Below are 12,762 nucleotides of genomic sequence, written 5' to 3'. Positions count from 1 at the left end.
AGTACCTCGCCTACATCTTCTTGGCGCCTGTTCGCCCTTGAAATTACCCGCTTGAGTTCTCTGCCATATCTTGCCTTCCTTCCTTCCTAGCCCTGTCTGATTTCATTATCTTACACCTTGCATGCACTTCCTATTTCTTTTTGACCACGTTTACAACTTCCTTTGATCATCCAGGGTATCTCTACTTTGCCATTCTTATCCCCCGTCCTACTGGAACATGCCGGTCGTCGATCAACTGGCCTTTAAACGACTCTCACGTGTCAGATCCTGACTTAATCAAAACAATTGCTTCCAATTTACTCCCCCGTTCCTGCCAAAATACCATTTGAATCTGCCTTACTACAATTTTGTACGTTCCCCCAAACTTGTCCCTATTCAAAGTATTCTTAAAATGTATGGTGTTGTGATCGTTATTCCCAAAATTCTAGTCCCTTTGATCAGGCTCATTTCACAACACAAGGTCAACAGTATAGTCTCCTCGAGTTGGACTATCCACATTCTGTTTTAGGAAACCCTCTTGGATATGCCTAATAAATTATGCCCAGTCTACGTCTTTTGCACTAAGTAGGTTCCTGTTAATATTTGGTGTGTAGGATGCAAAAGTGTGATAACATAGAATTAGTGTACGGTGATCGATAGTCGCCATGGACACGGTTGGCTGATTGTACTGTTTCCACGTTATATCTTGAAACTCTAGAGAGATATGGGAAATGCTACTAGCCTAGGTGGGTGTCTTGGTCAGCATGTTTAGACTGTGCTGGTGCCTTTTTCCATGCTGTATCACTCTATGATCTTATTTTATTTCATTTTAGTTTAGTTGAGATACGGTGTGGTAACAGAACATTCGGCCCACAGATTCCACACCGACCAGTGATCACCCGTACACTAGTTTTATGTCCTACACATGAGGCAATATACTGAAGCCAATTAACCTCCAAACCTGCACCTCTTTGGAATACGGGAGAAATGCATCCAGAGAAAACCCATGTGACCACAGGGAGAATGCACAAACTCCAACACCCATGGTCAGGATCGAACTGGGTCTTGGCGTAGTGAGACAACAGCTCTACTGCTGCGCCACGGTGCCACCCTGTGTTAGTCCCAACAAGGACTAAAGCCTCTGATTGTACAGCATTTAAAAAATTGCATTGTGAGCATTGTACTGATCAGGTAGGTGGTCTTTTTCAGTCCTTGTAAATTAAAAATGTGCCTGATTATACATTTTCAGGTGTTGTCCGAAGCCTGTGGCCAAGATATCACATCAAAACAGATGTTACCAACAGTTCTACAGATGGCAGGTGATCAAGTGGCAAATGTACGCTTCAATGTGGCTAAATCATTGCAGAAAATAGGACCGGTTTTAGATGCTAAGTAAGTATTGTGTGTAATTATTATCTTAAATTAGTTGGGAATCGTAAAGAGAACTAGAGCATCCTGCTCAAAGTAAGCAGGATGACTGATCTGTGGTCTCTAATTGCTTTTCTATGAAATAGAATGAATCCGTTAGCTAGTCTATTCTTCGTGGTGGTCCTACAATGATTCTTGGATTTTAGTTTCCACCCATATTAACAATTTATTCAACTTCCTACCTTTTTAGATAGCTGTATTTTATCCCGACAATCTCACAGATACCAAACCTCTCAATTAATTTCATTAAAAAATGCGGAACATGAAGCAGGAAACTACTGGTCTGTTTACTTAATATCTATGATCATGAGTATGTTAGCAACTGTAGCATAACATTCCAACATATACTCAATACCCTGACTGATGAAGACCAATGTGCTGAAAGCCTGCTTGACCACCCTATGACGCCATTTTCAAGACACTGCACCTGCACACCTGCACCTGCACTCCATTCACTGAGTAGGTCTTGCCCTGGTTACATTTCCCAAAATGCAATGCACCGCACTTATCTGCATCAAACTCCATTAACCGTTCCTCAGTCCATGTGGAGGCATAGAATAGAAACAGATCTTTCAGCTCACCCCATCTGTGCCAACCATATCTATCTAAATTAAGATAGACACAGAATGCTGGAGCAACTCGGCGGGACAGGCAGCATCTCTGGATCGAAGAAATGGTTTAAACCAGCATCTGCAGTTCCTTCCTACATCATTCTTTCTATATTAATCCCACTTACCTGCATTAATACTATTTCCCTCTATTCCCTGCTCATTCAAGTACCTGCCCAGGAGCTGCTTAAATGATGCTACAGTTTCTGCCTCCAGCACATTCCACATAATAATTCCAACACTGTACGAAAACATTACCCCACAGTTCCCCTTTAATGCTCCTCCCTCTGGTCTTAAGTCAATGAAGTACAAATTGTTCAGCTTTCACTACTGAAGCTTTCACTACTGAAGTACAAATTGTACTTCAGTAGTGAAAGCCACAGGAGGTAATTTTAGCTAATACCTTTCATAAAACTGCTTTTGTGATTAAATTTTAATTTATGCATCCCCCAGTTTCTATTTACCACACGAAGGAGGTGTATCCACTTCTGCCCATTCCCTTCAATCTGGTTAAAATTAACTATGCAAGTGTCTTTCTATTGCCACCCATGAGCCCAAATGAGCTATGTTGTAGTTTACTTCTGTACTGCCTGGTTAGTTGTCCTAGCCCTTATCAGGCTTGTGAAAATGGGAGGTTAGTTCAAGTTCAAGTGAGTTTATTGTCATGTTAACTGAGGTTAACTGAGAGGGAGAAAGGCAGATTCTAAGCTCAATGATATCCAGCGTATTTTGAGGTTTAGGAGTGCTACTTTCGTTTGAACCTCATGTGAGGTTCAAATGACAAATAAAAGGTATTGTATTGTACTGTTGGGTTTTCCAATGTTCACAGGATTTAAAATTGCTTTAAATTACAGCACTTTACAGACTGAAGTCAAACCAATATTGGAGAAACTGAGTCAGGACCAAGATATGGATGTGAAGTATTTTGCCCAGGAAGCTATAACTGGTAAGTTGCTGCTTTGTATCTACTTTAGTATGAGAATAAATATTCTTCCTTCAAACAGTTAATCCAAAATCCACCTGGGTTTTTGTCCCACATTTTTTTGCTGGATCTCTGAAACCAAGTGCAAGCTGGATTCGTATGACATTTGTGAACAGTTAAAATTGATGCTTATCGAAAGTTGTGTGCATCACAATCTGCACATTTAACGTCCCTGAAGGGTATGGAAAAATTGTGCGGTGCTCAGTATGCCCAATAAAAGGGGATGAGCAAGTTCTGTGATTCAACATTCTGAAACTAACCCAAGTAGTTGGAAACAACTCTGAAAACCAGTGTGAAGATTGTGAATGGGACTCAAACCATTGCCGTGACATTTATCCGGTAGATGAAATGATAATTGTTCAGGATTAGAAATCTTGTGCCAAATTTGACGTGCTGAAAACTTCCATTTTGTCTCTTATCTCACCCCACTGTTTCAGCAGATTGAACATTTAAAAACCTACTGATTTGAGAAAAGCCTCAGTTAATATTCACGTTGGGGATGGTGTATTTTGTATTGTAGTTTAAACTGCTTTCTAGAATGGGTTGTGCCTCTAAGGAGGATTGCAAGGAAAACAGTAGACAATTGAGCCTAACGTCTGTGGTAGGCAATTTACTGAAGAGTATTCAGATAAGATACAAGTGCATTCTTAATAGCACAGTTTTGTATGTGGAAGATCGTGACTCACGAATCTGAGTTTTTACAAGGAGGTAATTGTGGGCAATGTATATTCCTCCAACTTCACTTGCCAAACTCCAAAGTGAACTAATATACTTAGTGACGTCTCATTGACATTGACTTCTCTAACTTCAAGTAACCCTTGCTTTCAATCTCTCTCCATCCCTCCCCTTTCCCAGTTCGCCCAACAGTCTTATTTGCTCAAAATACATGTTATCTCTGTTTGCTTTGTTGTTACCTTCTCCCAGCTAAATGATCTATTCTACTTTTTCCTTGATCTCCATTCCCTTTGCCGTATTTTCACACCTTAATACTTGCTTATTTATGTATCTACTCCCCCCCCCCCCCTAACAGTCTGAAGAAGGGTCTCGACCCAAAACGTCACCCATTCCTTCTCTCCAGAGATGCTGCCTGTCCCGCTGAGTTACTCCAGCATTTTGTATCTATCTTCGTTTTAAACCAGCATCTGCACTTCCTTCAAACACATTATTCTGTGGGTCCTCTCCTACTCTTATTTTGTTATGTTGCAGTAATTCATGGGTTGTGTTTGTTGTAGAGTAACACCATTGCAACTGTCGGTGTTGAAATGTGTGTGGAAATGGCTGGTTAGACTATGGAAAGTTCCTTCCACGCAGATGACGGGTGTAGAGATGTAACATACTAAACTAGGATGCGTACCATTTTAAAACAATCTGATTTTGCAAGAAGAACAAATTAGATTTTTTATTTTTTGTCTTGAATAATTTTGTGGTGTTCTATCTCAAGTAATGTAACAGGTTCTGGGCGGGTGCCAATGTGTAGAGGCTGAATAATGGGCTCCATTAACCATTAGCTGAACATTTAAAATTTGGGGCAAAAATTACAAGGATGTAGAACGAGAATGGTGATGATCCAGAACTCCCTGCCTGTGGGTGATGGGCTCAGGATCAATCAAGGCTTTCAAAAGTGAGAGGAATAGAAAGTTCAGCAAGAATATTTTGAAAGGTTATGGGAAAAGAGCAAGACTAATAGAGTTAGACACAAAAAGCTGGAATAACTCAGCTGGTTAGGCAGATTCTCTGGAGAAAAGGAATAGGTGACATTTCAGTCTGAAGAAGGGTCGCAACACAAAATGTCACATATTCCTTTTCTCCAGAGATGCTGCCTGGCCTGCTGAGCTACTCCAGCTTTCCTTCTATCCTTGATGTAAACCAGCATCTGCAGTTCCTTCCTACTCTAATACTGGGGAAACAGTGTAAACTCCACGGCCTGCTCCTGTGTTGTAATAATTCCGTGTTTCTGCATCAGATATCAGAGGCTGTTATAAAGATTCCAATGTTTTCCATTTTCAATATTTCACTTCAAAAGGGCAGATAAAATATTTTGTGATTTCAAATTAAATAGTTTGTAGAAACTACTAGGTTTTAATGAAAGAGTATATAATGGTTGATGATTAAATAGTGAATTTGCCTGTAATGTACAAGAAATGTCCACACTAAATAAATAACACCCCATTGCTAGAATTCCACCACATAGTTTCCTTTGAAAATTCTGATAGACATTCTGTACATTTTGATGATTATCTTTACCGCGAACATTAACATTTTGTCGTGTTTTAATATCTAATCTTTTTTTCCTAGTGCTTGCTTTGTCATAGAAAGGGGGGATGAAGAAATAAATCTCCATACCTAACGTGAGATCCATCGCTGGTGCTGACGTCATTGAAAACCTTACTTCACTACTTCCTACCCTGGAAAATGTAAATGCATCGTTGGTAGTGTCACTGGATTGTAGCTGCATTGGGGATTCAGGCTTCTGCAATCTTGCTGCTGTCTACATTTGGCATGAGTGTGATTTACATTTATTTATTTTCATTGATTGTAGTGTACCCAGTGGCATTATGTATCTAAAGTGTTTAGCTGTTAACCGTGTTAGAAAACGGGTGTGTGGTTGTTCACCTGGGTAACCCAACCTTGTTACGTATGTAACCACTGCTTTCTCAGTAGTCACTTGTATCCGTGTTTGCCAGCATGTTTCTCCTCTCCCAAAAACTCTTGGATGCATCCCAATATTCAATTGCAAATATTAGTAGTAAAAGAGAATATTCTAGAAATGAATGTTGGTTATGTTGTGTTTAGATTGGAACAAAAATGAAGGGGTTCACTCGAGATGTTAATTGCTTTCTTTCGGATGCTGAATGACATGCTGCACACGTTGACTGTTCTTGATTTTCCTTTACCATTAATCATTTCTAACCGTATAAATGAACATTTGCAGTTTCCTTGTTAAATTAGACAGCTTTGGAATAGCCCTTGCTTCAACTGTTTTAAATAAATGTAAATGAAAGTCTCATCTTGACCATACTCATTTCAATGACTTAACAGCAGTGCCAACGAATGTTGTGGCTACCTGTAGAACGTAGAACAATACAGTTCTTTAGTTGTAATCTATAGTTCTGTAGTGTTTCCCACTCTTGGGCTGCTTTGCTTTATCAGGTTTGTCAGTTTTACTCTGAAGCTGCTTGATCCCCACCCTGAACAGGTCCACGTTTGGATATTGCCATTCCAGTAAGAGTTGGTCAGGGTTGGGATCCTGCTTCAACTTTGCAAATCATGTAATTTAATGTTTAAATTGCTTTCAACATGGACCTTTTCAAACAAATTTAGATCGTGTTAGATTGATTTACCCTGTTTATCAGTGGATGTTTGCCTCTAATTTGTATATTTTACACATTATTGATTTGACTGATTCCCAAATAAAGTGGATAAAGACAAACTTTGTTGTGTGGAAATGTAGAGATCTGCAAGATTAGCTTCCTCAGAGCGAAGGGTACAGATGGTAAGTGGGGAAATCAAAGGGATGCAAATTGTGGAATCAGTCAAGGAAAGTGAAACGGAGGATATAGAAACATAGACAATAGGTGCAGGAGTAGAGGCCATTCGGCCCTTCAATATGATCATGGCTGATCATCCAACTCAGTATCCTGTACCTGCCTTCTCTCCATACCCCCTGATCCCTTTAGTCACAAGGGCCACATCTAACTCCCTCTTAAATATAGCCAATGAACTGGCTTCAACTACCTTCTGTGGCAGAGAATTCCAGAGATTCACCACTCTCTGTGTGAAAAATGTTTTCCTCATCTCGGTCCCAAAAGATTTCCCCCTTATCCTTAAACTGTGACCCCTTGTTCTGGACTTACCCAACATCGGGAACAATCTTCCTGCATCTAGCCTGTCCAACCCCTTAAGAATTTTGTGAGTTTCTATAAGATCCCCCCTCAATCTTTTAAATTCTAGCGATGTTTCTACCCCAGCCTGTTCTCATCTACTCGCCATCCCCCCCCCCCCCCCCTCTGCCTCCCCTCCATGTTTCACTCCCCACCTTGTTTTCCCATCAGATTCCACCATTTTCACCCCTTTGTCTTTGCTTATTGCCTCCAGCCTCTGTCACTATCTCCACACTTCTCTCCCCCACCTGACGAATCTGCCAAGTGATCCTTCTTACCTGGATCCGCCTATTACTTGCCAGCTCTTGCCCCACCCCTCACCTCTCTATCAGCAATTTTCACTCTACTCCATCAATCTGAGGAAGGGTCCTGACCTGAAACGCCATCTGTCCATTCCCTCCACAGGTGCTGACTGACCTACTGAGTTCCCACAGCCCTTTTTTTAATTTTGCTCAGTTGATATCCTTGTCTCCTTCTTTCCTTCCTTCCCTAAATGCTCACAACCTCGTGCTTTAAATGGGTGGTCTTAAATTTATGTCATCTCGTTAAATGATACCTTAAATAGAAATCTCAAACTTGATCCCAGTGGTAGCTAGCAGCATAAACAAAATACCAAGACATTCCTAGACTACAATGGATATCATAGATTTCATGCAGACTGCATTCCAGGTTACTTTGCAATTTAATATCCCCTTGAGCAGCAGTACGTAAAGGATTGAAGCGTGGTAGAAAAATAATGGTGTTTCATCATAACCTTCGCCTGCTATCCATTCTCATTCACCCGAAGTGGTCATTATTGTGCAATAAGAGCAACTTGGTCAAGAATAAATTTCAGCTGATACTTGAGATGGACAATGAAAAATGGCAAAGTCATAGGTTGCAAGGAGACGTAATAGAGAAGAAGTATATAAAATTATGAGGCATAGATATGTTAGACAGTCAATCTATTTCCCAGTATGGAAATATCAAATAGTAGAGAGTATGGTTTTAAGGTCAGAATCAGAATCAGAATCAAATTTTATTCGCCAAGTATGTTTTGCAACATACGAGGAATTTCACTGGCCAGGTCAGTCATACAATTAAAAGCAACAGGCTCAAAAACACATTTTAACATGAACATCCACCACAGTGACTCCTGCACATTCCTCACAGTGTTGGAATGCAAAATAAAGTTCAAGTCCTTCCTTAAGATAAAGGAGATGTGAGGAACACTTATTTTTTACAGAGGTTGGTGACTGCTTGGAATGTGTTACAAGAGGTGCTGGTGGAAACAGATATGATAGTGGCATTTAAGAGATTTATTTGATAGGCACATGAAATATGCAGGTAATGAAGTGGTGTGGATTATGTACAGGTAGATGAGGGTTGGTCTTGGTGTCATGTTTAGCACAGATATTGTGGGCCGAAGGGTCTGTTTGTTCCATGAATGTCAATGAGCCCCACATTATGTGATGAAATCAATAAAAAATATTTTCCCTTGTCGGAAATATTAAAGAATAAAGGGCATAGCTTTTAAGGTGAAAAGGGAAATGTTTGAAGGGCATGTGTTTTTTACACACAGGGTGGTGGGTGCCTGGACTGCTGTTTTGCGATGACTTGGGCATAAACGTAGATGGGTTTGTAAGTTTGCAGGTGACACCAAGATTGCTGGGGTTGCTGACGTAAAGAAGGGTGTCTAGGCATACAACGGGATATAGATCAGCTACAAAAATGGATGTTTACTTGTCCTATTTGGCGCGTAACCTAAATCTTTCCTAGAACAGTATGTCACAGAACCGACAAGGGGGGAGGCAATCTTGGATCTGGTCCTGTGTAATGAAGCAGGATTAATTAAAAATGTCATAGTTAGGGACTCGTTGGGAACAAGTGACCACAATATGGTCGAATTCCATATTCAAATAGAAGGGGAGCAGGTTGAAACTCAGGCTAGGGTGCTTAGTCTAAATAAGGGGGATTATGAAGGTATGAGGACTGAGCTGATCAAAGTTGACTGGGATAGCAGACTCAAGAATAAGACGGTACATGAGCAGTGGTGTACGTTTAAGGGTATACTGTATAACCTTCAAGAAAAATTTATTCCTATGAAGAAAAAAAGGGGTAAGGGTAAGAACAGTCAGCCATGGCTCAGTAAAACTATAAAGGATAGTATTCGGCTGAAGGCAAGGGCATATAAGGTAGCCAGAGATAGTGAGAGGGTAGAGGATTGGGAAGCATTTAAAGGTCAGCAAAAAATAACTAAGAGATTAATTAAGACGGGGAAAATAGACTATGAAAGGAATTTAGCGAACAACATAAAAACTAATAGTAAGAGTTTTTATAGCTATATAAAAAGAAAAAGGGTGGCTAAGGTGAACGTTGGTCCATTGGAGGGTGAGACTGGAGAGTTGTTGGTGGGGAACATGGAAATGGCAAAGGCATTAAACGAGTATTTTGTATCAGTCTTCACCATAGAAGACACAAAAAATATTCCAACGCTGGATAAACAGGGGGCGGTAGGAATGGAGGAGCTAAATACTATTAAGATCACCAAGGAGGTGGTATTAGGGAAATTAATGAGACTGAAGGAGGATAAATCCCCTGGGCCTGATGGATTACATCCAAGGGTCTTGAGGGAGATAGCGGTGGGGATTGTGGATGCATTGGTGATAATTTTCCAAAACTCCCTGGAGGCAGGAACGGTCCCAGTGGATTGGAAAATGGCCAATGTAACACCTATATTTAAAAAAGGAAGTAAACAGAAGGCGGGTAACTATAGACCGGTTAGTCTAACATCAGTGGTGGGTAAAATGTTAGAGACAATTATTAAAGAAACACTAACGGGGCACTTGGATAAACATGACTTCATCGGACAGAACCAGCATGGTTTTGTGAAGGGGAAGTCCTGTTTAACGAATCTGCTCGAATTCTTTGAGGAAGTAACAACCCGGGTGGATAAAGGGGAACCGGTGGATGTGGTATACTTGGACTTCCAAAAGGCTTTTGACAAGGTGCCACATAAGAGATTATTGCTAAAAATAAAAAATTATGGGATTGGGGGTAATATATTAGCATGGGTAGAGGATTGGCTAACAAATAGGAAGCAGAGAGTGGGGATAAATGGTTCATACTCGGGATGGCAACCGGTAACTAGCGGGGTTCCGCAAGGGTCGGTGCTGGGACCCCAGTTGTTCACAATTTATATAAATGATTTGGAGGAGGGAACCAAGTGTAATATATCAAAATTTGCGGACGATACAAAAATGGGAGGAAAAGTAGGGGATGAGGAGGATAGGAAGAGTCTGCAAAAGGATATAGATAAGCTAGGTGAGTGGGCAACAACTTGGCAGATGAAATTTAATACTAATAAATGTGAAGTCATTCACTTTGGGGAAAAAAATGATAGGGCAAGTTATTTTCTAAATGAGGAGGAGCTGCGTTGTAATGCAACGCAAAGGGATCTAGGGGTATTAGTACATGAATCACTAAAAGTTAGTATGCAGGTGCAGCAAGCAATCAGGAAGGCCAATGGAGTTTTGGCCTTTATTGCTAGGGGGATTGAGTATAAAAACACGGAGGTCTTGCTGCAGCTGTACACAGTATTAGTGAGACCACATTTGGAATACTGTGTACAGTTCTGGGGTCCATACTTAAGAAAGGATGTACTAGCCCTGGAGGCAGTGCAGCGAAGGTTTACAAGATTAATTCCTGCAATGAGGGGATTGACATATGAGGAAAGGTTAAGTAGGCTGGAACTCTACTCTTTGGAGTTTAGAAGAATGAGAGGCGATCTCATTGAAACATATAAGATCGTGAGGGGCCTTGATCGGGTGGATGCACCGAGGATGTTCCCAATGATCGGGGAAACTAGAACTAGGGGACATAGTTGCAGAATAAGGGGGGGCTCTTTTAAAACTGAGATGAGGAAGAACTTCTTCACCCAGAGGGTGGTTAATTTATGGAATTCACTGCCCCAGGGAGCAGTGGAAGCAGAAACTTTAAATATATTTAAGACTAAAATAGATGGTTTTTTAGCTGCCAAGGGGATAAGGGGCTACGGGGAGAGGGCAGGGATATGGACCTAGGTATGGTTAGTATAGTAAGACCTGAGTGATCTCCTGGACAAGTGTCGATCGCCTGGATTGGGGTCGGAGAGGAATTTCCCGGATTTTTTTCCCGAATTGGACCTGGGTTTTTATCCGTTTTTTTGCCTCCCCCAGGAGATCACGAGGTTCTTGGGGTGGAGAGGGGTGATAGCGGTATAAAGGGGAGGGTAGTGTCTTGTGTTCTGTGTCTTGTGTCTACTGTTTGTGGGTAAGTGTGTCTGTTTAGTGTTCAGCCATGAGCGAATGGCGGTGCGGGCTCGACGGACCTGGTGGTCTACTCTCGCACCTACTTTCTATGTTTCTATGTTTTGTATTCATGTACTGTAAATGTCCTACATACACGTTTCTAATGTTTCCTCTGGCAGCTCATTCCATGTACCCACCACCCTGTGGGAAATAGCACCCTTCAGGTCCTCTGGTAGTTGTTTCATCCAAACGGCCTACACCGTTTTCTATACCTTCTCTAACCCTATATACCTTTTTCTTGATCAGAGCCTCAGTAATCTTCATCAAACAGGAATCTCTGATCTTGCCAGCCTGGCCCTTCACTCCAACAGAAATATGCTGGTCCTGAACACACACACCGAGAGAGTCAATAGAATCTCTTTCCTCCCTCCCTCCCTTTCCACTCCAGAACACATTGTCAATTTTTGATTTAACTTTAATGTTGTGGTTTCATACGAAATGTAGTTGAATTGGAAAATCAGCAGCTAAAGGTGCATATCCTGTTTACTGCCAGAGGCTTTTCTAAATCATTCTCTCCAACAAATAAACCAAAATACAAATCACGGTGGCAATGATATGGAACGGTCAGGTTAAAGTGTGCTCGAGAGAGAGAAAGAACACAGTCCACTCCTCAACCCTCCCCAAAATCATTGAACTAAAACAATCACGATACACAACTGCTGGGTTCACTAATACCACCTTTTAAGGCGTATGAACCATGATTCTGGCAACTTTTACTCTACAAGTGAAGCATTATATAATTCAAACTTGTTCAGTGGATTATTGACTCAGCTACATCTATTAGCAACTGTAATCGCAACCTCATAAGGTTTAAGGTAGTTCTGAATAAGAATAAGTCAGGGCCTAAGGGGTGGGGAAGTACTAAATTGGGGTAAGGCAGATTACATGATTAGGCAATGGTTCAATTGAGGTACAGTGAAATTTGATTTACCATACAGTCATACCAAAAAAGCAACGAGATACAAAACTACATAAAGATTAAACATAAACAGCCACCACAGCGGTGTGTGAGAATCCCCAGGGCACACAGCATAAGCGGAGACCCACAGCCATCAGTTCAATGTCCGGACCACACACATGCTCCTTCACCGTGATGTGACCAGAGTTGTACTGACCGCTGTCATTCTCTGCAGTCCCTGTCCGCCCAAACAGTCAGAAAGCCGTCCACACTCGCACCGGACTCCAGGATGTTCTCATGGCGCGATGTCCCCGCAAACACCGAGATCACTGTACTCACGGCAATCCCTCCGAGTCCCCACCAGCGGAGGCAGCACTTCCATCTTGTTTTTTGGCGACTTCACATTCCCCACTGTGATGGAAGGCGAATAACGTTTTACCTTCTTCCTCCTCCCTCGCGGTCGGCGATAGAAGCCCCCGCAATGGGGCGATCGAGGCTCCCGTGATCGAGGCGGTCGAAACTCCTGCGGGTGGAGCTCCCGAAGTCGGTCCCTAACAAAGGGATTGCCAACTCCACAATGTTAGGCAGAAGTGTGGACAGAGATACGATACGGAAAAAGTCGCATCTCCATCGAGGGAAGAGGTAAAAAAAAAGTTGC

General features: G+C 41.6%; 1 protein-coding gene across 1 annotated transcript in view; it reads left to right on the top strand.

Annotated features, from left to right (window-relative positions):
• The window catches only part of ppp2r1b (protein phosphatase 2 scaffold subunit Abeta), a 28,179-nt gene extending 21,752 nt beyond the window's left edge, over nt 1-6,427 (top strand). The window contains exons 13-15 of the mRNA XM_033049840.1: nt 1,229-1,371; nt 2,870-2,961; nt 5,293-6,427. Of these exons, the coding sequence (XP_032905731.1) occupies nt 1,229-1,371; nt 2,870-2,961; nt 5,293-5,309 (252 nt within the window). The 3' untranslated portion in view covers nt 5,310-6,427. The remainder of the gene's footprint in view (nt 1-1,228; nt 1,372-2,869; nt 2,962-5,292) is intronic.
• The last annotated feature ends 6,335 nt before the right edge of the window (nt 6,428-12,762 follow it).

The sequence above is a fragment of the Amblyraja radiata genome, chromosome 33, assembly GCF_010909765.2.
Source record: "Amblyraja radiata isolate CabotCenter1 chromosome 33, sAmbRad1.1.pri, whole genome shotgun sequence".
Lineage (NCBI taxonomy): Eukaryota > Metazoa > Chordata > Chondrichthyes > Rajiformes > Rajidae > Amblyraja > Amblyraja radiata.
The sequence above is the reverse complement of the archived record's forward strand: the minus strand, read 5'-3'. Positions and strand labels throughout refer to the sequence as shown.